Source organism: Rhinolophus sinicus, chromosome 17, assembly GCF_057876585.1.
Source record: "Rhinolophus sinicus isolate RSI-liver-muscle chromosome 17, RSI-T2T, whole genome shotgun sequence".
Taxonomy (NCBI): Eukaryota; Metazoa; Chordata; class Mammalia; order Chiroptera; family Rhinolophidae; genus Rhinolophus; species Rhinolophus sinicus.
Window position 1 is genome coordinate 211,206,771 of NC_142517.1, and position 26,562 is coordinate 211,233,332.

At 61.4% G+C, this 26,562-nt stretch overlaps 2 protein-coding genes across 9 annotated transcripts in view; both read left to right on the top strand.

The window, feature by feature from the left end:
- The window catches only part of SCLY (selenocysteine lyase), a 42,255-nt gene extending 39,259 nt beyond the window's left edge, over window positions 1-2,996 (top strand). For all 8 annotated transcript variants that reach the window (XM_088793792.1, XM_019740917.3, XM_088793797.1 and 5 more), the window contains one exon: window positions 1,910-2,996. In XM_088793792.1, the coding sequence (XP_088649918.1) occupies window positions 1,910-2,063 (154 nt within the window). In that variant the 3' untranslated portion in view covers window positions 2,064-2,996. The remainder of the gene's footprint in view (window positions 1-1,909) is intronic.
- A 924-nt stretch (window positions 2,997-3,920) lies between these two features.
- ESPNL (espin like) lies at window positions 3,921-26,033 on the top strand. Its single transcript, XM_019740873.3, has 9 exons — window positions 3,921-4,328; window positions 5,562-5,752; window positions 6,807-6,993; window positions 8,866-9,048; window positions 11,874-12,005; window positions 18,456-18,567; window positions 19,685-19,785; window positions 20,765-20,959; window positions 22,964-26,033. The coding sequence occupies exons 1-9, from the start codon at window positions 4,035-4,037 to the stop codon at window positions 24,575-24,577; spliced, it is 3,009 nt and encodes a 1,002-aa protein (XP_019596432.3). The 5' UTR covers window positions 3,921-4,034; the 3' UTR covers window positions 24,578-26,033.
- Window positions 26,034-26,562: the final 529 nt, after the last annotated feature.

Consider the following 26,562-nt stretch of genomic DNA (forward strand, 5'->3'; position numbering starts at 1 on the left):
CCTGTGAAGTCCCCTCTGTGGGAGAGGAGGGTGGAAGCTGCAGCCTAAAGCAGGGCTCGCAAGTGACCAGGAGACTTTTAGTGTCAAATGGGCTTGGAGGAACAGGGGCTGGGCCGGGAGGGCGGGACTGGAGGAGCAGGGGCGGGGCCTGGAGGGCGGGGCTGAAGGAGCAGGGGCGGGGCCTGGAGGGCGGGGCTGAAGGAGCAGGGGCGGGGCCGGGAGGGCGGGGCTGAAGGAGCAGGGGCGGGGCCGGGAGGGCGGGGCTGAAGGAGCAGGGGCGGACTGCAGCGTGCTCACTTTGTCCTCAAGAAAATGGGGGCTCCTGAAGGGGTGTGACACAATGAAGTTTGGGTTTCAGATAACTGCTTTTCCCTGCCGCGTACAGGAGGGGTTATGGGATAGCCGCCCAGGCAGATGGTGATGATGGGTAGAACCAGGCAGAGGCACAAGGCGACTGGGGCTCGGGCATCAGGCACCTGGAGGAGGAGAAGGGGCTCGGTTTCTGGTTTGCTGTGAGTGTGGGGCTGCAGAGCTGGGAAGTGGAGCTGGATGAAGCGCCTGGCTTCGGAGAGAGCCGACGTGGATGGGAATGGACGGCTGTCCAGAGCGGGCTGGGGCCGTGCCTGTGGCCTGCAGGAGGCCGCTCCTCAAGGCCTTAGCGCCCTGCAGCTGTGGAGGGCAGTTGGGGCCAGCAGACCAGATGTGACAGCCAGAGTCACCATCAGGTGCAGTGAGGCCAGGCCAGCCTGGAGCGCAGAGAAACGGCACATGGGGGCTGTCCCTTACGGAGCACTCAGGTGTGCCATCGCTCGCAGAATGCTCACCACCACCTCCGGGAGGATCTGAGTAGCCCATTTCTAGGACAAGGAAACTGACGCAGAGTGGTCACGCTGGCAGGTGCACTCTGCAACCATAAGGGCCACAGAAGTGGGAAAGGGAGGGGTGGCAGTGCAGGTGGAGGGGATGAGGAGGGCTGGCAGCACAGCTCAGAGGGACCAGTATCCAGTGTGGCCCCTGCGAGGGGGGGACAGGGGGGCAGAGGCAGGCGCTCACTGCCCTGTGGGAGATGGGGCTGCCCCTCTGGTGGTGCCTCCTCGATTAGGAAGTGAGATCACTCAGCGGGGGGGGGGGGGGGGGGTACAGGACAGGGGCCGAGAGCTGTCGGCGGTGTCACTGCCCAGTCTGTCCTGCTCTCTCACCTGTGACAGGATGGACTGCAGGGGCTTCCAGCTCTGACACTTGGTGACTGGAGGTGATGAAGTGCACTCCCTTTCATCTACCCCTGGACACGAAGGGCATTTATCTTGGCAGTTTTAAGGGGCTGTAGTCTGACAGCAGAGTCTGCCAGGCCGTTTCAGCCCCTGGCCTGTGGGCCGCTTGGGAGGACGGACCTTGAATACGGACCCTGCTTGTGGATTTGAGGATGGGGCTGAGCCGCATGGGGCCCAGCTTCAGAGCCCCCTTCAGGCAGTAAATATGGGCCGGGACCCTGAGTATGCAAAGTTCTGTGATGGGTGCTGTGAAAAGCCCGAAACAGGCCTGGGCACACCACGGCCTCAAATGCTGTGCTTGGAGGCAAGACACTCTGCTGTGTGTGTGTGTGTGTGTGTGTGTGTGTGTTCCTTCTGAGACCTGGAAGCCCCTGTATCCCAGGGTTGGCCTCACTGGACACAACCACTAGAGGTCTGTCCGTGCTCTGCACAGATGGTCTGTGCCGGGAGAGGCCACAGTGCCGTGTAGGACTTCCCAGCTAGAAAGGACCAGGGCGGGGAGAACGAGGAGGCCTGGAAGAAGTGTGGGCTCAGGGCCGTGTCTGCAGAGGGGAGGTCGGGCACTGGCGAGAGCAGCAGGGGCCGTGCCCCGTCCTGTGCCTTTCTCCGTGACGGCTGACTTCCGCTCACCCCCGCAGGCCGTCCCCGGTGTTGCTGAGCTGTGGCATCCCCGCTGAGGTGGCCAGGAACGCGCTCCGGCTCAGCGTGGGCCGTAGCACCACTCTGGCCGAGGTGGATCTCGTGGTGCAGGACCTGAAGCAGGCGGTGGCCCGGCTGGAGGGCCAGGCCTAGCGCCCCGGCCGCCTCGCAGGAAGCCCTTCCGGGGGCTGTGCCAGGGTGACGCTCCTTCCTTCGTCCATGTCTTCATTTTGTCCTGGAGTGTCTGAGTGCAGTGACTGGTGGTTTGTGTGTACTCTGGGCTTCCCCCACCCCCATATGCGGGTCAGTGGGGAGTGGGTCTGCTGGGCACACAGACCCCAGAGGTGCTTATAGGTCCAGGACACAAATGCCTGCATGGACTGTCACTGTTACTGCTGCCCAGTAGCATAGGCTGAAGTGGAATGTGACCGCGCTGCCCTCCAGGAAGTAGGCTGAACCTGTCATCAGCACCCCCTTTCTGGGATGTGGTGTTTTTATCCTGAAGATAAAATCTTAGTATTTATAATCAGTTGCCAGCTGCTATCATGAAAACAGGAACCCCGACTTTTGGCTTCGTTCACAGCCTCCCTGTAAATGTCGCAGGGCGGTCGGTTTGCCCCTGCGCCCTCCCCTCTGGGCCCTCCTCATGCTCTTTCCAGACAGGCCCTGCTCTCTGCTCAGTGTCCCCCACTTCCTGGCCCTGCCCCTCTCTCAGGCTGTGGGTCACACCGCTTTCCCCACCCAGAGTCTCCAGGCCCCTCCTGTCTTTTCCCCTTTGATCATTTACTCAGGTTCTCGGCCCAGACGGCACTGAGTCTGGGGTGGCCACTGCCCAGGTGGCTCTGGGCTGTTCCTGAGGTGGAAAGCCAGTTCACCCCTGACTCGGCCTTCACCTTGATTTTATCTGCAGAAGAATTTTTATCGTGACAAATGCTTGTGGCACACACATCAGATGTCACTTACATAGGAATGACTTTTTAATTGAATAACATTTATTGTGTTGTTTTAAGGTGCAAAAAGCTACACGATGATATTGAAGAAACAATTATGAGAAATTAAATGAACTAATAAAAGATTTCAGCGCTGTGTTGGATGTTTTGAGGCTTTTCTAGTGGCTGCTTCTCTCAGCGGCACCAGTGTGTGTGAGCGGCGAGGGGGTGGATTTGGCGGCTGTGCAGCAACCCCGACACATCACGCTTTAGCTCAAGAAGTTCAGCTTGAGGTTGTGTCTCTGGAAGCCCCTAGAAAGCAGGTCCCCAACCTGCAGTGCCCTGTGGCTTCCAGGCTCAGGCTACAATCCCGGTTTCCCCAGCAAAGACCTGTGGGTGTCCAGCCCCACTAAAGAGAACAGTCTGGAAAATGCACTTGGGACCTTTAGCCGCAGCCCCACAGACTCAGTCGCTGTGGTTGGAGGGTGGGCTGACGTGGGGCTCGAGACCCGCACTCTCACCTCCGAGGCCCCCGTCCAGTGTCAGGCCCTGCGCCCATCACTGGCCTTCCAAAGCCTCAGGCCAGCTGAGGGCCAGGATCCAGCGTAGGTTTCCCAGAGGGAGATGGGCCCTTGGCTCCCTGTGGGACGACATAGCCAAACATTTAGACTGCCACACACCTGGTGGTTAAGTTCCCTGAAAGAGCCCCACTGTGGATGGGTCTACCCTTCCAGGTGACCTCCCCACAGGCCAGCAGGGGCCTCAGGGCCGCTACCCAGACTGGGGGAAGCAGACGCTGAAGAGCCTGCTACTTTCTTGAAAGGACACTTGTAACTGTAAACACCCACTGGATGTGGGAAGTCTGACTCAGGCTGAGACACACACGCATCTCCTCAGCCCTCACCACGGGAGGAACAGGCACGGTCCAGCTGCGGGGCAGTGTCCACTGGCTGGCACCCACTCCAACCTGGGCCCGGTGTGGGCCCTTCCCCTGCACCCTCTGCCCACCACAGTGCAGCACCGCAGGAGTGGCTCGGGCGAGGCTGCAGGGCCCGGCCCCCCAACCCTGCCGCCTCCCATCTGCCCTGTGTGTTGCTTATCGGGTAACCGGAGCCCAGAGCTGCGTCCACACCTGAAACAGGAAGCCAGGCCTGTGCCTGAGCCCTGAGAGCCGGCCGCTTGGCCGGGCCTGAGGATGGAGGAGCAACGGGCGCTCGCGGCCGCCAAGGACGGGGACCTGGCCACCTTGGAGCGGCTGCTAGAGGCTGGCGCCCTGGGCCCAGGCATTGTCGATGCCCTGGGGGCTGGCCTGGTGCACCACGCCACCCGGGCTGGCCACCTAGCCTGTGTCAAGTTCCTGGTGCAACGGGCCAAGCTGCCCAGCAACCAACGGGCCCACAACGGGGCGACACCGGTACATGACGCTGCTGCCACCGGCAGCCTGGCCGAGCTGTGCTGGCTGGTACGCGAAGGGGGCTGCGGGCTCCAGGTGAGTGGGGACAGCAGCTGAGTGAGTGGGGACAACACGCAGAGCCGCTGTCCATGTGCCTCAAGGGAGGCGGGAGCCATGAGCCAGAAGGTCCTCGGCCCCGGGCTCTTTCTTTTTCTCTTAGGGACCCACCACGCAAACCCCACGGCTAGGTCTCTGCCATATGTCTCTGTGCCCCCCCCCCAAAGCAACACAAAGCTCTTGAAAGCCAAGGCCACCTCATAAACCACCTGGTCTCCCCCAGTGCACAGAGCAGCCACTCGGCTCTCTCGCCCCACAGGAGCGCCTGGTCTTGCTGGTGGGGGGCCTGCCAGTGTTCTCATCGGGCCTGATCCCTGGGGCCTGTTTCCCAAAGGGTCCAGCAAAGAATAAGTGCAGTGGGCACGTGGGCTCAGGAGCTGGGGGCCCCGGTGGGTGACAGCACAGGCCCAGCTCTGGGGGGCATTGGGCCGGCAGCCTTGATAGAGACGGGTGTCCAGGGCTTGTCGGGGCATTTCAACCAGGACCCACCCTCTCCCCGTTCCTCATGCCCCTTTGTGTGGGCAAAGAACTGGGAGGACAGTGAGCAAGCTCTGACAGCTGGGTGGGCGTCAGGGGAACCCGCTGGGCCCCAGGAGATGGAGACTCACCAGACAGAGCCTGGGAGTGCCATGGCCTCAGCTCCGCTGTCCTCATCAGCCCTTTCCACAACCCCAAGAGGCTGCTGGGCAGAGTGGTGCCGTCTCTGTGACGGGGAATGCCCAGGTCTGCCAATCCCCTGGGGGAAATGCCCCCGCGAGGATGTGTGGCTGGTAGATAGATAGGTACTCAGTGGGGGTGGGGGCCAAAGCCAGGAGTCAGTGTCCCAGGACATGCAGCTGGCCGCCAAGCCCAGCTTGGGCACTATTGGGCAAGTGGAAGCCTTTCTGACTGAGCAGAGATTGGCAAGGGGCATGACTGCGCTCAGGCAAGGGGACCCAAGATGTGGCAGCGTCTCAGAATTGGGCCCAAAAGACCTGGACCCGGAAGCAGATGGCCTTACCTTGAACAGGTGGCCTCACTCAGCCTGAGGGCCTCCCTCCACGATGGAGCGAACAGCAGTGGGGGACGGGAGGGGGGAGGAGCAGGAGTTGTCAGGCAGGTGGGGTTCCCCGCAGTGTGAACCCCAAGGCTGGCCCTGGCCCACCTGGTGCTGCCCAGCAGGAGTGAGTCTGGGCCTGCCGCCCCCTCACTGCCCTGCCTGTGCCACGGTAGGACCAAGACGCCTCGGGCGTGTCCCCACTGCACCTGGCCGCCCGCTTCTCCCACCCCGTGCTGGTGGAGTGGCTTCTCCGAGAGGGCCACGCGGCCACGCTGGAGACGCTGGAGGGGGCCTTGCCGCTGCACCATGCCTCCGTCAGCGGGGACCTGACCTGCTTGAAGCTCCTGACGGCTGCCCACAGCAGGTGAGGAGCTGGAGTCCAGGGCACTGGCCCCGGGGGCAGAGGACAATGGGCTGGTGGCCTTTGAGGTGGGCCTTGCAGTGCAGATGCACGGTGACAGGATGGGGCGGGGCCAGCCTGCTGTCCCGCTGGCCCATGCGTGTTCCCAACAAGCCTGACAGCTCAGCTGTGGAACAGCGTGCGTTGTTCCTGGTCCCCTATCCCGCCCTTTGGCCAAGGCTTTTGGGACTCGCCTCTGAAGAGCTTCCCAGAGTGTGCCCACTGGCTGCCCGGGCCTGGGGGCCAGAGTGTCTCACAGACCCGCAGCTTTATAAATTGGTTTCTGCCATTTGAAAACTGGAGACTTCACATTAACACACACACACACACACACACACACACACACACACACGAAGGTTCCGTGCCCCGGGGCCCACTTTTCCACCTGGCACCTACTGCAAGAGCCAGAAATGAAGTCTGTGTCATCTGGGGATGGGGTCAGTTGGCTCTGGGTAGGGGACCGCGCCTCCCTGCAGCAGGTCACTAGGGACCAAGAAGTCACCTGGCCCTACAGCCCGTGGAGGCAGAGCAGATGTGGGAAGTCGCAGGACCTTGCTCCAGTCCATGCACACCTGCACGAACGCCAGCCTGCGCGCCCACCGACCGCCTAGCGGCCTGCTCACAACGCCCCTTTTTGCAGTGCAGGCTCCTGCTCTGGAGTTCACTGACCTGCCCACTGCGGGCCACTGGACTAGCCACCCCTACGAAGCGCCCCCTGCCGGCAAGCACCGGCAGCGCGCACAGCTTGATAGAGAGTAGGCGGAGTAGGATGCCTGCGGCCAGCGTTCCCCATTCCCCTGCCCCTTCCCGTCCCCCAAGCTGGTGCACTTAGGCGGTGCGCAACCTGTGCGACACTACAGGTGACCGGCTGGGGCCCCTCAGCCGGCAAGGGAGAGTGGCCGCAAAAGACAGGCCAGCTGCCGAGCCGCCCCTCCCCTCGATCTGGGCCCTTGGCTACAACAGTCCCCACCCTCACGACCCCGGCCAATCGCTTTCTGAACCCCTTCCTCCCCCGCAGCAGCGTGAACCGTAGGACGCGCAGCGGCGCCTCCCCACTCTACCTGGCCTGCCAAGAAGGCCACCTGCACTTGGCCCAGTTCCTGGTGAAGGACTGCGGCGCCGACGTGCACCTGCGTGCCCTGGACGGCATGAGCGCGCTGCACGCTGCCGCAGCCCGCGGCCACTACTCGCTAGTCGTCTGGCTGGTAAGTGGGCGTGGAGGGTGGGGGAGGGGACGACCCGCAAGGTCCTGCCTACGCCCAGAGTCCTTCCGAGCAAGCAGGGCCTGGCTGTGGTGGGCGCTCCACCCATGGGTCTGTTTGCCCTCCGGAGAACTGGGGACCAGAAGGGTCGTTGGGGATTGGATGTACCCGCCCATCGTTTCAAGCACCCGTGGTCGCCAGGGCCAGGCCGGGCCGGGGTGCAGCCGGGCGTTCACAGCTCTAACTGGCTGTGGCTGGCCATGGCCTGGATGGACGTCAGAGCCCCTGCAGGGCTGTGGGGACCTGCCGCACCTACCCCTGAGGCTCTCCTGCCCCTCCCCCAGGAGTCCTACTGCATCTCCTGGGTGCTCTCAGGGTTGGTGGCACCCAGGTGCCCTGTCACCAGTCAGTACCTGTCACCTGCAGTGCCTGGCCCTGGTCATTTGGCCACTTGTTCATGCCAAGCTGCCTCAGAGCAGGGTTAATCCCCACCCCTCTCCCCTTCTGGACCCACGCAGGGGTCATTTAGGCCTCTTTCCTGAAGGAAGCCCTGAGACCCTGGAGCATAAAGTGGCCTGGGTTGGGGTGGGGGATGCCTTCTTCTGGGGTGGGCTGGGGACTTCCTACCTCCACCACAGAAAACCAGACCAAGTGGGGTCTCCGCGAGCTCTATGGGTCCATCAGAAACCTGATGGAGTCAGAGCAAGGAGGTCTCCCTGAGGAGGGACGGGAGGTGGCAGGGCAAAGGGTGGGGCCGAAACAAGTTCCTGGAAGGGGCATAGCTCATCAGCACTGGGGATCCCCTGGCCGCGGGTGGGGTGAGGTGGGAAAGGCAGACAGAGGCTCCGCGAGGACCAGAGCTCTTTTCTGAGGGCGCTGGGAGCTACTGAAGGTCAGGCTGGCCTCTGGTGGAGAAGGGAGAGCCCTTCCAGACTCAGAACCTCCCACTTCTTGGGGGACCTTCTCTTCCAGCCCTTCCTCCAGCAGGCTGGCCCCACTCCCCAAGGGCCTCTGTACGTGCTGTACCCTCTGCTTGGCAGGCAGCTCCCCAGGTGACCCCCCACTGCCTTCCCTGCCCACCTGGTTAGGATGGCAGCCACCCGTCCAGCAGTCCATCCTGCTCTCCTGCTCTCTTCCCTCCATGGCCCCAACACCTGACAGACTGTGCATTTGACTTCATTTGCTGGTTGTCCATTTCCGCCCCAGAGTGGAAGGGGCTGCATTCCCCATGCCTGGCACTCAGCAAGATGTTTAGTGAGTGAATGAATGAAGGAACAAATGATTTCCGCCAGCCCCGGGTGAAGTCCAGGTGCTCACCTAGGCCTCGCAGGCCGCCAGCATTTGCCGGCCGCTTCCCTTTGCCGGTGCATCTCCCAGGCTGGCCCCTCACCCCTGAGGCACCCACCATCGCCACACCTTTGCTCAGGCCGTATCCCCTCCTGGGCTCCTCATGACAAAGTGGCCTCTCTTCCAGGACAAAACCCTGTTCCTGCTCTCCAGTCGTCAGCCCATACCCTGTCCTGTAGTTCTAACCCTGTCTGCTTCAGACCTCAGCCCCCCAGAAATGTGCCTGTCCCCACACTGGGACCCTGGCGCCCTCTGGCTGCAGGTGCTTGGCATATGGAAGCGAGTGGGTGGGCTGTGCAGGGGGAGAAGACACAGTCAGAGCAGTGCGGGGTGTCCAAGGTGGTACCAGGGGTCGGCAGGAGGGAAGAGGGTCCGGCAAGCCCCACGAAGCACCGTAGGGGCTCATCCCAGGGGAGGAGCAGGGGGCAGGGGGTCCCAGGGCCAGAAAGGCTTTCCACATGCGACTCCCCCCATGTCCTCCTTCCTAGGACCTCAGTTGCTCTGTCTCTCTCCCTCCTCCTTCCCCAGGTCACCTTCACCGACATCGGCCTGACAGCTCGTGATAATGAGGGGGCCACAGCCCTCCACTTTGCAGCTCGAGGCGGTCACACACCCATCCTCGACCGGCTGCTGCTGATGGGCGCCCCCATCATGAGAGACTCCTGGGGTGGGACCCCCCTGCATGATGCAGCAGAGAACGGGCAGACGGAGGTAAGGCAGCTTGGTGGGGTTTTTACTGAACGCGTTAATTAGTGAGGAAACCAGTAATTCACAACACACACAAGTAAGGAACGAGGAGGTGAGTTTACAAATAGACTGAGGGATGCAAACCAGTCAATACTGACAGGGAAATAAGCGACCGCACTCCCCAGACACAGACATTTTGCCTTTCTCTGGACAAGTCATTTGTGGTACAGCAGGTGTTTTTACAACTTACAGAGTTGTTGGGTCGAAGGCAGTGAAGGAAAAGCAGAAACGTGTGCTGCACAGGACACTCAGTCATGACCATTTTGTCCGTTTCAGTGCCTTTCTCATTTTTCCAGAGTCCCCCGTGGAATTGCGTCCTCAGCGTCAGCACTCTCGCACATTTTACAGTGCGTGTTTTTCACGTTATAAGTTATTTCTCTTTCCTCCCAGATCTTGGACTTAGAGTGGAATGCTAATTACTTAAAAACTGTGTGTGCAGGTCCCTTATAGCATCTATGGAGTTCATGTGGGAACGGTGAGTGAGGTGTCAGGAAATATTTGCAGTAAAAAGAGGGCATTGGGTCTGATGGAATGGAGGTCCCTGGACGGGCTCAGCTCCGAGGCGCCTGCCAGCCTCTCATCCTGTGACGCGCCGTGGTCCGAGGTGGAGGTTAGGTCTTGCGCTCTTAGCGCCATGGCTTTGGATCCAGGCTGCCCACTTCGAGTGTTTCAACCTTGCAGGGGCCTCTGGTACTTCTGCGTGCCTCGTCTCCTCCTGTGTAATACAGGCCTGATAATAAACCTCACAGGGTGGCTGGTGAGGTCGGACGAAGTGGTCCACGTGCCAGCCCAGACGGTGCCTGGCACAGTGAGGGCACATGGGAAGGCCTCCCTACCTCATCTCTTCACCTGGTCAGCGTGATGGTGCCAACAGCCCTGACTCCCGGCATGGCCTTGGGCTTTCCAAGGCACAGCCTAGAGGCTGCTGTGGCTGGAGAGAGGGGAGCAGAGGGATTGGGGGTGAGGCCCAATGGAATGAGGTGACCATTTTTAATATGTTATTTCTACAGTTTCTACAAATATGTAGAAAAATCGTTCTTTTTCATTCAGCCAATGAATAGACTTAATTCAACCATATCCACAAATTTACCCCTTTTCCCCTCTTCGTTCCTCTTGGTATCTCAAGGCTTTCCATACGGAATCACGGATGCCTTTTTATCCAGCTTACTCAGGACTGGTCGGACTTCCTGAGTTTGTGCTTTGGTGTTCTTAATGTGTTCTGTCAGATTCTCAGCTGTTCTCTCTTCAGGTACGACCTATGCATCCGTTCTGTCTCTCTCTCCTTCTGGGATTAATAGTGGTTCCGACTGTAGCTACTGATTTCCTTTTGTCATCTTTTTGACGGACTGTGCCGTAATTGGATTGCTTCTTCTGACCCGTTTTCTGTTTACTGATGTTTCAGCTTCAGTTTTTAACTTGGTTCCTGTGTTTATGGTCTCGACCTCCTCTACTTAGTCATTTTTCAAATCTGTGTGTCGCTTTTTATAGTTTATCACTCCACGCCTGAATTTCCCAGCTTGGTTTTTATTTCTTTGAAAGTGGTTAGCATGGTTACATTACAGTCTGCACGTTCTGTCTTTGGGTGTCTGTTTGTTTGTGTGTTGCATCTCCCGGTCTCATTTCTGGTCTCATTTCCTTGTATTCTTGGTTTTCTTTGACTGTCTGGTGCGCACTATATTTGAAAAATGATTCGTAGACATCATCGAGGCTTTGAATGGGGTCTTCTTTGCTTCTGCCTGTCAGGTACACGTGAGACCTGCGAGCCCAGGGTCACTTAGTTCACACTGTAGGCACGAGGGCCCCTGGAGCCCCCGTGTGACCCAGATCAGTGGGCTGGCTGGCTTCGGGTACCATCTCTCTGAGGCTGGAGCGCTTGGCGCACAGTGGGAGGTGGGGAATCAGAGTCTCATCTTTGGAGCACCCGTGGCTTTTGATGGTCTCCCTGGTCCTAGGAGGCTGAGAAAGAAACACCCAGGTCACGATCGTTTCTCCTACATCTGTGCGCTCTTAACACGTTGCGTACGGCGGGGTTTAAATCCCTTGTGAAGATTCTCATGATCCGTACGCAACGTGTTAACGCAGAAGGACTCTGAGTGGCAGGCTTATCCCCACGAAGTGTCCTTGTCTCCTGAGCTTAGCCTGGGAATCCCTCATTTGTCACCTCTGTGATGCTTTAGGAAGGGAACTTTTACGTCTAGTCTGTTTTTCACGGCGATGTGAGAGTGGCTGGGTGTAACCCGCCTAGCTCTGTCACTCCCTGACGTGCATCCACCTGCCCAGCTCTTTCTGCCATGGCACGGCCACCTCCCGGATTTCCAGACGGCAGCCTCAGTCATCTAGAACCACTGCCCTCTGCTCCCAGTCCCAGCAGTGGTCGGGCCATCATTCTGCACCGGTTTCTTCACGTGGAAATGACACACAGCTCTGAGAGTGGCCATGAAAATGGAAACTGGTTCTGTAGTTAAAGCCCAGGACCTGGGCTACAAGGGCCAGGCCAGAGTCAGGCTCTAGGCCGGGATCCTTGAGGGACCAGCTGAGCCCTTGGCGAGTTCCTTACCTCATGAGTTCCCATGCAGGACAGGGCCGCAGGGGTGAGGCTCGGGGACTCAGCCCCTCCCTGCATAGAACAGTGCAGGACCTTGGGCAGGTCCCCCAGCTGGCGGCAGCCTCAGTCCCCACCTGGGAGATGGGGCAGAGTGACCTGTGTGCACGGTGCCTGCCCCCCATCGTCACCTGGGGGGTGCTGTGGGCACGGGCGTGCACCCGTCCCACGTGCCCACTCCCTACAGTGCTGCCAGACCCTGGTCTCCCACCATGTGGACCCCTCTCTGCGGGATGAGGATGGTTACACGGCGGCAGACCTGGCGGAGTACCACGGACACCAGGACTGCGCCCAGTACCTGCGGGAGACGGCCCGGCGGGTAAGCCTTGTGGTCCCTGACCCTCCTGGGGAGCTGGGGTGGCAGGGCTCCCTGCTGCCCTGACTGCTGAGTGAGCTAGAAAGCTCACTGTGTACACCATGTCATTTGCAGCACAGGGGGCCTGGGCCAGGGCTAAGCCACAGGCTGTCACTGGGGCTTAGACTGGGCCTGTGGCAGGGGCTGTGACGGGCCAGGGCTGTGACAGGGCCGGGGCTGTGACAGGGACTGGGGTGGCTTGTGGCTGGGCCTTGGCCAAGGCCTGCCATCCACCTGGGCTGCACCCTGCTTATGACTTGGGACCCCGATGGCCATGGCTCCCAAGGTGATGTTATGTCAGCCTGAGGTTACCCAGGGGTGGGAACAGGGCCATGGGTTCTCAGTGAGGTGACCTGACGAGGCCCCGTCAGCCCCACCAGTCCAGAAGCGGCAGGTTTCAGCCCTGCTCTCCTCTCAGCGAGCCGTTTCCCCGTCTGTAAGGACAGGGCTTTGCCCTGCTGGCCCCAGGCTCCAGCACGTGACAGGCTGCAAGTGTTTGCATGAATGGAGGAGCGGACAGAGGGTGAGCAAATGGTGGATGGACAGACAGACAAGTGGGTAGGTGGACGGCTGTGCAGGTTGGTGGAGTCTGCTCTTTGGTCAGCCGGGAGCCAGGCTCCCTGAGCCCTCCTGTGGTCCCCTCCCTATTCTAGGCCCAAGGCAGTTACCGTGAAAGATTCGTCCCAACCTGCCAGTTCTCTCTAGTGTTCACCCCTTCAGAAATTGTCCCAGGGATGGCTGGACCCATTTTCAGCTCAGAGAGGAGAGGTGCCCCCACACTGGTCTCCCCACGAGGCTGCTGTGCCTCCAGGTCTCAGGGGCGTCCAGGCCCAGCTGAGGCAGACCTGCAGTCCGTCCTGGCCCTGGGCCTGCGGGACAGTCCTCACCCAGCCACCGCAAAGAGCCCCTGTCACCACGGCCTGAAGCCCACAGTACCTGCCATGACTCAGGGGCTGCTCAGAGGCTCTGGGGCACACACCAGTGTCCTGGTTTGTCCTGATGTCACAGTTTCAGAAACAAGAACTACCGTTACTGCTGAAGTAATTTATTTACTGTTTATTTACTAAACGTTTGGGTATTGTTTGGTGAAAGGTTGTCTTGCTGGCTTGGGTTTGAAAAGCTGGTGGAACTCAGCTGGTTCCTGGTATAGTGAACACAGCTTCACAGTCTAGGGATGCCTCGGCCACCTGGGTCCCTACCAGGCCTCTGGGTGGTCACCGGGGTCGGGCCGGCAGCTGAGATTAGGACACGGGCTGAGCGGCTCCTTGGCTGCCAGGTTCTACCCAGCCTCTGGCTGGGGTCTCTGGCCCGACCCCAGCCCAGCCACCCCCCCGTGCCCTTGACCTTGAGGGCTGTCTTCCATCCTTTTCCCTGTATGTGTGTCAGCCCCGCCAGCCACTGTGCCCAACTCTCTTAGGTGGACAGGGATTCCAAGGGCTCTCCTGACTCCTGAGGTTTCCTGGGGGTTCTTCTGGTCCTGGCTATCTTCTTGGTGTCACCCCAGGATTCAAGGCAGTGTCCCCTTCATTCAGGATGCCCCAAGCCGGCCTGGGCTGTGTGTGCAGCCTTCCCACCAGCCCGTCCACTTGCCCCGCCTGTGGTGGTGGAGGGTGGGGGCTTGTCCACACCCTCCACAGCCTGTCAGGCTAGTGTGTCCAGTGAGCTTCAGGAACCCCTTTGGGCCTCGGGAGTCGGGCTGCAGCCTCTGCCTCTTTCTCCCTCAGTGAGCGCCCTGGGCAGCAGGGGGTGCCAGCCTCTCACCACCAGCTGGAGCGATCCCCCCTCCCCCAGGCCACCTGCCTCACATTCCGAGGCTTGGCTCCGTGGGAGGGCAGGCTGTCAGCTGGGGGCCGAGGCCGGGAGGCTGTGTGGCTGATGCAATATTGATGGAAACGCAATATCCAGAGGTCACCTGCGCTGGCCTCTTCCCCTGTCGGGCTCCGAGAAGGTGGTGAAAGCCATCATTTTCCCTGCCGCACGGCAGCCTGCACCCACACCTAAGTAGTCACCGCATCCCATGACAGAAAGCCTGGGGGATGAGACTGGACAGGTAGTGGCAACATCTGGCCTGTGGGAGGTGTCCCCTTTGTAGGCGGGTCTGCAGGACACCGGGGGGCCTGTCCAGTGCAGGCCATGCATGCAGCTTAGGAAGTCCAGGCCCTGCCTCGGTCTCCCCACCCTGACCTTGGCCAAGTCCTTCTGTTCCCTAGGGATTGGGCACCCCCTCTGCACAGTGAGGGGCTAGGATTCTCTGCTCTGGTTGGGGCAGGGGCGAGAGGGGGCCCCGGCACCCCAACTCCCTCCTGCAGTAGGCTGGGCAACTAGCTGGGCTCCTGGCTGAGGGTCGGGTTTGAGTGAGATCCTGGCCAGGCAGAAGCAGTTAGGAACTGCAGCCAGGATGGTGAGCATGGCCCCCAAGCAGGGGGCTTAGTCCCCAGCATCTTCCATGGCATGGGGGCTGTCTTACTTGCCCTACCCTGGTACTGACTCCCACCGAGCTGTGGGGCAAGTTCTGAGCATCTTTGAGCCTCGATTTTCTCATCTGTAAAGTGGGATTGAAGAACCTAGTTGGAGAATAAAGGAAACACCCATTGAGTACCCAGCAGGTGCTGACTCTCCCCTCCCCCAGGTCCAGAATGGCCCTAGGACACCTTCATTTGACAGATGGGGAAACTGAGGCCCAGAGAGGGCAAGGGACTCCCCTGTCCCCTGGGAAGCCTCCTCCTCAAGGGAGGGGTAGGCCTGGCCATGTAGCCAGTAACCGAATCTCAGCTGTGGTGACCAGTGTCCGGCACCCATCTGTGGGTCATGATTTTCTCGGCCCGGGTGGCATTACAGGCTTGTAACCCAGCTCGACACAGCTGTCCTCAATGTATAATGCATGGCAGGCATAGCACCGCTCAAATCTCACCAAAAACACAGGAAAAGGGACTGCAGGCCATGGGAAGGGTGCCAACCTCGGGGCAACTGCCCGATGTGGGGGCAGCACACGCTCATGTCAGGACCCCAAAGGTTGGGACCCAACACCTCCTTGCAGTCCTGTGGGGTTGCTTAGTGTCCAAGGCCTAAGCGAGGGACACGGGAACGAGGGTACTCTTGTCACCAGGGAAACCCCACTGCAGACTCCCGGCTGAACTTCAGAGATCCTCGTGACCCTGCAGCGATGGGCTGTGTCCCATGATCTGTCTCCATAGTCCCTCATCTTCTCCACAACCGCAGTTTCCCTGACTTACAGGAGAGGAAACCGAGGTCCAGGGCTTCTCTGTGGTGCAGTGGAGCAGGATTCCACCCTAGGGACCCGGTGGCAGGAGGTCCCCCAGGCTGCAGGTGCTGCCCTGGGGCCAAAGTCCATTCCTCTGAGCCCCAGACCAACTTCTTGCCTCTTCTGTCTCCGCCTCCCTGGGGCTGCTTCCACCCCAGCTGAACTGCCCCCTCTGCCCACAGATGGGAGATTCTTACCCCTCTCCCCTGAGAGCAGATTCCATGGGGGGAGAGGTTGAGGGCTCCCCGGCGGGGGCAGGGAGCAGGGCCCACAGCCCTGTCCTGGCTTGGTGGGGACCCGGGGCATTGGGGTGGCCCTGAAGTGAGGGCTCCCTGTCAGACTGTCAGTGGCAGCTTCTCTTGCCATGCTGCGGGGTCTGGGCTCAGACTTGACCATATTGAAAACACCTAAGCCAAGCTATGTCTGCGTATGTGGTCGCTGGAAGAAGACACGAGACTCTTAGGTATGAGACACACCACAGAGAGCAGGCATCATGTTTGGTTGGATCCCCTTGCCCGCCAAGTCCCAGAATGATGTGACATGGGCCACACCACAGATGGCTGCTGCTCACACAGGAAGTTTGTGTCGCAGCCAAGGACGACAGAGCTGGGAATCCTGCTTTTTATAGCGAGCAGTAAGCTGCCTGCCCGTCCTTTCAGGTCCCTCCCTGCAGACACCGCCTTGAGAAACACCAGGTAAAGAGCAGCCAGAGCTATGCCTCCTTAATCAGGGTGGCCCTGCTCCACAAAGGAGCGGCTCCCAGTCCTGGCAGGAGTAAGGACTGGGGTCTCGAGTGATTCTGATCCCAGCTCCGCCTATTCCCAGCTGTGGGGCCTTGAGAAAGCCCCTTGCTCTCTCTGAGCTTTGGTTTCCCCATTGCACCGTGGGGCTGCATTGGGTGTGGAAGTGCTGTACTGGGGCATTTCTCTAGATGTTCTCTCCCTCTTGTGACCTGGGATCTCAGGTCTCCCCCACCACCCCAGAGGGTCCATTCCCCTGGGCTCTGCACTGTGGAAGGTTAAGGCATGAGGTAAGAGATCCCACACCCAGCTCAAGCCCGCCTGGCCACCTGACACCTCTGCTTTCAAATATTAATGTGACACCTCCCACTCCCAGGGGCAGCAGCTGTGACAGCCCCCAACAGCCCAGGTCGGCCGCAGCTCCCTATGCTTGCAGCCTAGCCTCTGCTTCCGCAGGTCCTCCTGGGCCAGGGGGCCAGCAGAAGCTCCCCAGGCCTGTGTGCTGGGGCTCCTGGGCTCTCGGCACGGATTCCCGCAAGAGCGAGGTGTGAGGTGCGTGGTGGCCGGCAGACGGGGTTTCAGGCTGTGTTCCTTTCTAGTGGCTTCCACGGGTGGAGGGTTCTGGACAGGAGGGTGGCTGGGGCCAGAGGTGGTGGATGCAGACCCAGGGTTCACCTGAGGGCACGCCCAGGCTGGCATGGCCAGCTAGGGTGTCCACCTCGTTGGTGGGAGGTGGGACTGGCCCACCTTATGGATGAGCAAGGGGACACTCAGGGTGGTCGAGGGGCTGGCCCCAGCTGGACTGACAGCCTCACGTGCAGGGCCCTGTGCAAAATGAAAACAGGCTTCTTGTTCAAAAACAATTCAGCATTTCAAGGCAGAGACAGCAGAGCACTGCACCAAGCTGCGGCCCAGGCCCCACAATCCTGATGTGGCCCTGGCCCCAGGCCACATACCCGGCAGGGGGCTGATTTGAACCAGGTCCTCTGTTCTGCTGAGGGCTCCCCAGCGCCAACCTGGGGCGCCCACTGGAGAGGAGGGCGAGGAGCTTCGGGCCGCCGGCCAGGGTGGGTGCTCAGAGGGAACAAGCTGAGATGGGAACCGGGGTGGCCATGTGTCAGACGGGCCTCAAGGCCCACTGGCCCACCGGGAGCCCAGGCATCTGCCATCTGCAAGGCAGGGTCAGACAGCCTTCAACTTCCAGCTTTAAACCACAAGGTAGCAGGCCTGGCTCTGGGGTCCTGGGAGGACACCCCAGGCGTCCTCCTGGAGAGTGTCTCTGCCACCTAAAGAGGAACAGGTGGAGGCAGGGAGGTGAGCACAGCCTGCTGGTGACCACGCCGGCAGTGTCAGAGCAGCCTCATGTCCCCTGCTCGGCCAGCCCTGTGTGTCTGCCGGGCCAGGAGTCTTGGCTCGCGCTGGTCAGGTGCAAAGGCTGAGGCCAAGCAGGGCTGAGTTGGGGGGACATGTCCAGGTCAAGACTCCTGGCTGCACACCTGTCATTGCTTGGGGGCAGGAGAGGTGGTCAAGGCCCACCTGTGCCTTACCGCAGACGTGGGGCGGGTGTGGGAGTGAAGTGTGGTGCCCCTGCAGGCCCCACCATGGATTCCCTGACCCCAGGCCCCACAGGCCAATCTCAGCGCTCTGTTCCCAGAGGTCCTGGGGAGGCTGACCTGGATGGACACTGCATGATGGGTCCTGGGTGCAGTGCCACCTCACTGAGATGGGGTCACAGCCACACAGTTCCTGCTTATGGGGCTGAGAAGAGTGCCAGGTTCCTTGAGGTTTTCCCCTATTCCCAGGGGCCAGGCACCTGCCCTGCTCTGAGAGGGGGCCGTCCAGGTGGCTCATCTCAGCACAGAAGTCGGGGGCAGGGAGGGGGTGTGTGCATGTGTGCATACATGTCTGTGCATGTGTATGTGTGTGTATGTGTTTACACGTGTGCGTGTGTGTGTACATGGGTGCACGGGTGCATGTGTGTATGCACACCCTCTCGTAAGGCCAAATTGGTGAACACAAGCTGGACACCCCCTAACCCAGCGCCCGGAGATGCCGGTTACACTGCCTCCTGAGGGAGCCCGTGAGCCAAGCCTTAAGATGGGGGGTCACCTGGTGGCGGTGGCATTGGGGGCACAGCGAGTGGTGGCCCTCAGTGGCTTGGGGTGTTGGGAGCCCTAGACACCTAGTGCAGAGGGGTGGAGAGACACGGACAGAACCTGGAGGGGCACTGCCCTGCACGCCTGCATACTTGACCCTCTGCAGACCCTGTTCCGGGATGCACTGCCCCTCCCCACTGCTGTAAGATGGGGTGGGGCTAGCCTGCTGGACACCCCACACTCCCACCAGGTGGGAGGGGCAGCCCAAGTCTAGGCCCACCTGGGCCTCCCACTGACCAGGCCTGTCCACCCCCAGGTGCCGCTCCTGATGACGCCCCCGCCCCCGCCGTTTCCCCCACCTCCGCTTTCAGCTGCCAGGTGCACCCTGGAGGATGGAAGAGGGGGCTCAGGTCTTGGAAGCTCCACCTGTGAGTACACGTCTCCAGGGAGGACTGGCCTGGGCCATGGGTGACAGGAGTGGGCCCTGTGGGCCTCGCCCCCGAGGTCCTTTGAGGGGATGGAGGGGGAGTAGCTGACTGCAGACAGTGGCACACTCAGGACACTCAGAACAGGGCTGGGGTCACCCCTCCCTTCACCCAGCCCCCCAGCTCTTCCAGATTTCCTTTCTTGTCTTTGTTACTTTAAAGTGAAATCAACATTTTCCACGATGGGCACTTAACAGTCTCAGTCAAGCAGCCTCCTGCCCAGCCCTCAGTGACCCTCTGTGAGCTGAGCCCCTGGAGCCTGGCCCTCCTGCCTGGCACAGCTCAGTGCCAGCTTGGGCAGCCTCATCCCCACTCTGGGCCCCCGCTTGTCCAGAGGTGCATGGCAGGTCGGGGCCCTGGGCCCAGGCCCCTCCCGATGTGCTGCTGCTCTCTGGGGTTCCAGCAGGTGGGGCACCCAGGGGCTGGCGGGACGCCAGGCACTGTCCTCAAACTGCAGGTCACCACCCATTAGGGGACCGTGAGCAGCAGTATTTATCCAAATGGAAGGGAGTGGCATGAACACGGTCCGCAGGCCCCCTACGTAGTGAGGGTAAGCGCTGGTCGGTGGGCTGCATGGTAGTTATGTGGCATACGCAGGACTGTGTGTCCGGTGTCACGCAGAACCTGCTTCTCACTCGGGGTGTGGCCCTGCGATGTGTGTCCGTGGTCGGGACGGGGCGTTGGGGCGGTAAAAGGACGGGCTCTGTGGTCCGATGGGCTGCATCCATCAGGTCTGCGGACCACTGAACACGATGCCCTTCTTAGCTCCTTCCAGGTTTGAGGTGGGGGTGGCAAGGGGGCGTGGGATGGGCTTGGGACGGGGTGAGGGGGGTAAAATGCAGACTCCCCAGCCCGCCAGGCTCTGCACACCCATGGATGCCCGAGGGATGAATGAGTTTGCCCAGACCCTGGGCACTTGGTGGGGGGCTGGCTGGGTCTCGCCCCAAGTCCAGCGGTCCTTCAGGAAGGCTGGTTCTGTCCCAGGTGCAGAGTCTTCTGCTCCCAGCCCTTGTCCCTTCTGGAAGCCCCTCTGAACCCACCTCCCGCTTCCTCCCAGCAGCAGCGTCTCGCAGCTCTACCTGGCCTGGCCGGCCTGACCAGCCTCTTCCGAGGGAGCAGAAGACCCACACAGCACCCCCGAGGGTCGCCACCAGTGCCACGGTGTGTCCCCACTCTCCACATCACTATCTCCCAAGGCCCACCCTCAGCCCAGCTGCCCTCTCACCATGTTCTCCTATGTGGACCCAGGCCAGGTCACTTCCAGGGTAGCCAGCACCTTCCCTGCGCCTGGATGTCAGGCAGGTCCTGGGGGGACAGACTGGCTCTGGAGGACACCCCTGAGTTCTGAGGACATTGGAATTTCAGGGCCACAAGCAGCTTAGAAGACATGGGTCCCTTCTCTCATTCCAGGGAATGCCAAGCCCCTCCTCCTGAGCTCTGAACTCAGGATGCTTCCTGCCCCTCCTCAGAGGAAGCAGGAGTCCATGGGGGAGGGTGGGCCTGGCAGCCCGCTGCCCTCCTTGGGGGCTCCCAGCCAGCCCAGGACCCACAGAAGGAGGTGCACTTCCATTTTCCTCTCTCTGGGCATGAGGCCCCTACAACTCCCAGCCCAATCTTTCCTTGAATGGGTCCCAGGAACTCTCAGCTGCTGAGATTTTCTGTGCAAGTTTGGGAAATGCCGCACAGTGTTGCCCCTCTTGCAGAGTTACAGTGCGCAATGCACGTTAAAGGCTCTGACAAGTCCTGCAGTCCAGAATTGGCCACCAGACTTTCTCTACGCAACTGTCCCCATCTGTATGGCATGTCCTAGGCCACCTCTTCCCCAGCAGATACAGCAGAAAGGGAGGAATCTCGTTGCCTCTCAGCTAGCAATCCGTACCCCCCCACCACACACACACACACACACACACACACACACACACACACACACACGAGTCCCACAGGGGACACTGGGTCCCTGCCCTCAGAAAGCTCAAACTTAACAGGCTGGGGTTCCTGTCCATGGTCTCCCCCACCCTCCCTGGCCGGCCCCCACCGCCCCTCCTGCCTGGTCTGTGCTGGCCCTGGATGGCAGACCTACCCCTTCTCTCCGGGGTGGGATCCCTTTGGGGCCCTGAGTGACCTTCCTGCGTCTGCACAGGCGGGGGAGACAGCAGCAGGGGACGCCCAGGAGGGCCTGGCTGTGATGCGGTTGGATGGGTTGCCCTCGGGTGACCTCGATGGGCTGGTGCCCACGCGGGACGAGCGCGGCCGGCCCATCCCCGAGTGGAAGCGGCAGGTGATGGTACGGAAGCTGCAGGCTCGCCTGGGAGCAGACCCTGCGCCAGAGGCTCAGGTGGGGCCCAGTGTGGGGGTCGGGGAGGGGCCCTCCGGGCTTAGTGTAGCAGGTGGGGGCGTGGCCAGATGGGGAGGGGTGGGGCCAGAGGGTGGAGGGGGGGCGGCGGGGAGGGCAGGGGAGCTTGGTTCTGGCGGGTGGGTATGGAAGCTGGGGGCCCTGAGCCCACACCTCGAGTCCTGAGACCCAGGCACCCCACTGCGTGCCCGTGTGGCCTCAGCTTCCTCTTCTGCCAGAGGATGAAGTTGAACCAGATCAGAGGGCTGTGAGCAGTGCCCTTTCACCTGTGCTAGAAGTGTGATTGCCACATGTTCTTTGATCTAGCGAGCTGTGTGTCACCCTGACCCTGTGCCAAAGCCCTGTTCCCTGCAGTGAAGGGGACCATCCCTGCCTCACTGGTGCCTGTATGCCAGCAGGGAACACGGGTGGATAGACAACGGCGCTGTGTGTGGGGGCGGAAAGGGCCATTCCATGTGCAAAGCCGTGAAAAGGGGAGGGGCTATTCCTTAGGGGTGCTCAGGGCAGCTGTCTAGGGAGGTGACCTTGAGCAGGGGCCAGAAAGAAGTGAGAGAGGGTCTCTGGGAATGTGGGACAAGTGATTCCAAGCCGAGAAAACAGCAAGTGCAAAGGTCCTGAGGCAGAGTAGCTGGCCCAAGGGAGAACTGGGAGGCAGCTGGAGAGGAGTGAATGAGGGGTGATGGGTAGAAGTGAGGTCAGAGAAGGGACAGGCAGTCAACAGGACTGAAAATCGGAGCAGAGAAGGGCTGCAATTTGAGTTGGATTTTACCAGGCTCCCTCTAGCTGCCATGTGGACTGTAGTTCTAGAGTCTTACCCTAACGGGGTACGATTTTGTCTGAATGAGGTAGGTGTTCTGCAGCCCTTGGTCTAGAGAGGCTCTGTCCAATATATTACAATCATGCCAGCCACATGTGGCTATTTAAGTTAATTAATATAAAATTAAAAGTCAACCCCTCCTCAGTTGCAATAGCCACGTTTCAGTTCCACAGCCATAGGTGTGTCGTGGCGACATGCCATCTCCATGTCGCAGAAGTTTTGGACAGTGCTGGTCTAATGGCACAGCCTGACCTCCACTCTTGGGCTGGAAGAGCGCAGGGTTGAGGGCAGAACAAGGCAGGGGTGGGGCGGGCCTCCTGCACAGCCAGGAAGCCCTGAGAGGAGGCTGGCGCGTGGGTGGAGACGCGGAGAACTCAGGGAATGGAGGGAGGATGGGCAGAAGGGGATTGGCTGTCACAGCCTGGCCAAACGCTTCGCGTCCCTGTGCCCACCCCCAGGCCCCTCGTGGGCTGGGCACTGCCTAGGACAGCAGCTGTCCCCCCAAATCTTCTCCCTGCCCTGGGCCTGCGGGGACAAGGAATCAGAACTCAGTGCAGAGCAACGCCTGGCACCAGACTACCCCAGGCCTCTTGGCAACCAGGAGGTGACTGGGTGCCCTCCCCTGTGAAGTGGGCACCTCCCTCGGGGCTCTAAGACGTCATCAGGCTGGCACAGAGCCGGGGCCCGGAGCGAGCCCTGCTCAGGGTCCCTCCGTGTCTGTCCCCCCACAGACAGTGAGCACTGGGGGGCAGGGCTGTCTCTAGTGCAGGACGAGCCCGGGGGTGTTCTGGGGTGAACATCTGAAGAACCTTGAGACCAGTGGCTGAGGCTGCCCCTCCTCCAGGGCCGCCTTCCCCCCAAAGAAGGTTCTGGGGGCTGGTGGGGGAGGGAGGGCTCTCAGGGGAGAGAGCTTTTGGATTAAACATTGAGGAGATGAGGGGGAAGGAAAGAGGGTGGCAGAGCAGAGGCACCCCGGCCCCAGAACCTCAGTCCTGGAACGGGCTGGCCAAACCCCCTGTTTACTCTCTAAGTCCAGGCAAGGGCCAGCTGGCGTCCAAGGCTGGTCTGGGGTGCCTGGGGGCACCTAGTCAGGCCCCTGCGAGGAGCTTGCATCCGGCAGGAACAGGCCATCTCCCGCTGCCCCACTGACCTGCCCTCCCCGTGCCCAGGACGACAGCGGGAGCGCGGGCCCCACAGAGCAAGCGGCCTGGCGGTACTCGCAGACCCACCAGGCCATCCTGGGCCCCTTCGGAGAGCTGCTGACGGAGGATGACCTGGTGTACCTGGAGAAGCAGATCGCTGACCTCCAGCTGAGGCGCCGCTGCCAGGAGTACGAGAGCCAGCTGGGCCGGCTGGCAGCCGAGCTGCAGGCCCTGCTGCCCGCACCCCTCGTCAGCATCACTGTCAACAGCCACTTCCTGCCCCGGGCGCCTGGCCTGGAGGGCGAGGAGGCCCCCAGCCCGGAGCCCCAGCCCGAGGGCTCCGAGGGCGCCGTGGTGCCCGTGCCCGGCGGGCAGCCCCTGCCCTTCTGGTGCAGCCACGTGGCTCGGCTGGTGCGCAGTATGTCCCTGCTGCTGAAGGGCGTAAACGGGCTGGTGCAGGCTGAGGAGGGGCCGGCACCCGGGCCCCTGCAGGAGGCCGCTGCTGAGGCCCCGGCCAGCCCCCTGCAGAGCGAGGCGCAGCGCGAGATCCAGGAGTGTGGGGTGTCCGTGCGGACGCTACGTGGCAACTTCGAGTCGGCCCCTGGCCTGCCCTGCGCCCCAAATGCGGGGCCCTGTGAGGTGGGGGCCCAGCCCGGGCAGTGCCCGAGAGGCTGCTGGCTAGCCTCCCCACAGCCCCGTGGTGACCGGATGGGCGGGGAGCCTGGGCTGGGCGACACAGAGGAGGCCAGTGACTCGGGCATCAGCTGCGAGGAGGTGCCATCGGAGGTGGGTGCCGGGCATGGCCCCGACCTGGCCAACCTGCGCAAGGAGCGTATCGTCATGCTGTTTCTCAGCCACTGGAAGAAGTCGGCCTACACGCCTGCCCTCAAGACAGCTGCCTGCAGGACCTTGGAGGCCCGGCGTGCTGGGCCCAGGGGGCAGGAGGCATCCAGGGGCCTGAGGCCACCCTCCCCACCGCCCTGCGAGGGCCCCCGGCTTGGCCACCTGTGGCAACAGAGGAACATCATCACCCACCTGCTGGGCCACTGGAAGGCCATCATGGCCCATGTGCCCACCCGGCAGCTGCGGCGACTGAGCCGGCGTCCCCGCGGCCTCCTGTCCCCCGAGCAGTTCCTGCCGCATGTGGATGGGGCGCCCGTGCCCTACGGCAGCCTTACGCTGGACCTCTTCATGCTGGGCTACTTCCAGCTCCTGGAGTGCGAGCTGCCCGCTGAGGAGCGCAAGGTACGCCACCTGCTGTGCTTCGAGGTCTTCGAGCACCTGGGCACCCACGGCTGGGAGGCTGCACGGGCTTTCCACAAGGCCGTGACCGATGAGGTGGCCGCTGGCCGCCGCGCCTGGACCGACGGCTTCGAGGACATCAAAGCCCGCTTCTTCAGCTCCGGCCGCGGTCCCGCCTGGGACACGGAGCCGGGCCGCAAGTCAGGCCTGACCCCGCTTGGGCCCCTGCCCCACGCCACTGCCCCCAGCGGTGGCCCCGAGCCCGCAGCACAGCCGCAGCAGCTCGGGCCCGGCTCCCAGTGGGGCAGCTTCAACGGCGAGGACATCTGTGGCTACATAGACCGGAGCTTCGCCTTCTGGAAGGAGAAAGAAGCTGAGATGTTCAGCTTTGGAGACTGAGATGGGCTGGCAGCCTGCCTTCCCAAAGGGGGTTGGGGGTGGTTGGGGTTCTTTCTCTTCTCTGTCCTTTTCACCCACCTGGTGGCCAGTTGAGCCCCGAGGCCAGGCCAGCAGACCCTCCCATGCTAACTGTGTCCTCCAGCTCTGCCCCTGACACAGTTTCCTCCTCGGCTCTCCACGCAGCATCAGAATCCTTCTCACCACCAAACCCAAGAAGCCCTCTCAGTCTCATTCGGCCCCGATGTTGACCACTTGCCGTCCCAGCCCCAGATCCCTCTGCCTGGTTGTCCCTGGGCATCTGGGAAGCCTGCCAGCCTGTGTTTCCCGTGGGCCCTCCTTCCAGAGCCTAGGTGTCCTGTCCCTCAGTTTCTCCGGTGCTGGTGGTCCCAGCCTGTCCAGAGCCTCCATCTGCCCCCCACTGGTCCCGCCTCAGTTTCTTCTGGTGACCTTAGGCCATGCCCCTTCACCTCCCAGGCGCTGGGAGAAAACGGGGTGCGACAGGCAAGAGGTCTTCCTCTCAGACTGGACGGCCCTCCCGAATTCTCCGGTCGGGGAGATGGGCACACGGATGGGCACAGGCAGCGACCCACTGACAGACGTGTTCTGCTGTCACGCTGTGAGATTGCCCCCCAAGGCATTCCAGGGGATCTGGTCCCCAAAGAGAAGGCTCCCTGTGGGAGATCAGCTGAGCAGCCCCCTCTCAGGCCACACAGCGGAGGCCGGAGCAGGGCCCCACCTGCAGGCTTATGGCATCAGGGCCGTCGGTGAGAGAGGCCGTGGCTGAAAGGGGACTCTGAGCGGAGGGGGCCACCACCCTGCCCTCAAAAGTGAGCTGCCAGACCCAGAGGAGAACTTGTAGCAGGGATGGGGGTACACGAAGCCAGACCATGAGGGACGGCCACTTCCTGTGGTCACTCGGATGTCACCCACCTCTTTCTCCACAAGGGACTGAGGACGGCATGGACACTCCCTTAGAGCCTCCAGCGCTGCACAGTGTCTCGTGGACAGTTTCTGGGGATGGAGTCCCGAACGGCGGGCCGTGGCATCTGGCTTGTCCCAGCCACTGCAGCAGCCAGGAGGATTGGCCCCACCCAGGCTGTGGGGCCGAGAAGGGTGGGCCCAGAGTCCAGGGGGTTGTGGGGGCGGGTGTCCTGCAGCTGTGTGATGGCCCCAACAGACAGTGTGTGGGGAGGAAGCTTCAGGAATCTTCTGGCCACTGCCTCCCTGCAGCCAGGCCTCTTGGGACAGGCGTGACCCCACCCACCTGCAGAGCTTGGAAGCTGGCAGGCACATTGTTGAATGGCACACAGAGTCCTCCCAGCCAACCGACTGGGGTCCCACAGGGAGGAACACTCGGGGAGATACAAAGCTGGGGGTGTCAGCCGGCGGGGACTGCCAGAGCTGGGAAGGGAGGATAAGAGTTTGCTAAATAAAGACGTAATTCTGGCTGCCTTCACACTTGTGCTCGTTGTCGCCGGGGAGAACCGCCTGTGCCCAGAGAGGGGCCCAGCTCTGGATGGGCACCAAGGCCCAAGTCCTCAGCTCCACTGAGAGGTCCACCAGAGCCCCATAGAGCCTCCACGTCCTCATCTGTAAAATGGGTGCCATGCTGGCCTGCCCACACCCAGGGTCGTGGTGGGGGTGGACTGAAGTCCCATATGGAGGGGTCTCTGTCCTGGGACCACAGTGACACTCGCCCACTTGCAATCTGTATTGAAGGAGCAGATTCCAATGAACAGGGTGCCGACCCTGGGCTCCTGCAAGCATCTCAGCACTGTTGGGGAGGCCCCAGCTCTTGGCCTCAAAGCATGACTGATGGAGTTAGATGAGGGCTCCCCGGGGCTGGCCGGTGGTGCAGGTCTGAGGGTGGGGCTGGTGAGCCCTGGGGTGGGGGCCTCAGAAGACGTGGGTACCACAGGACGTCATCCTTGTGTGCTGCCTGATGAAGTGCTGTTCCCAGGGCCTAGCATGGGGGTGGGGGCCAG

Excerpts from the sequence above, each read along its gene's own strand:
- ESPNL (XM_019740873.3), top strand. The coding sequence starts at position 4,035 with ATGGAGGAGCAACGGGCGCTCGCGGCCGCCAAGGACGGGGACCTGGCC. Across the intron at positions 12,006-18,455 it reads TGCGGGAGACGGCCCGGCGG|GTGCCGCTCCTGATGACGCC; the intron begins GTAAGCCTTGTG and ends GTCCACCCCCAG. Across the intron at positions 18,568-19,684 it reads AGGTCTTGGAAGCTCCACCT|CAGCGTCTCGCAGCTCTACC; the intron begins GTGAGTACACGT and ends TCCTCCCAGCAG.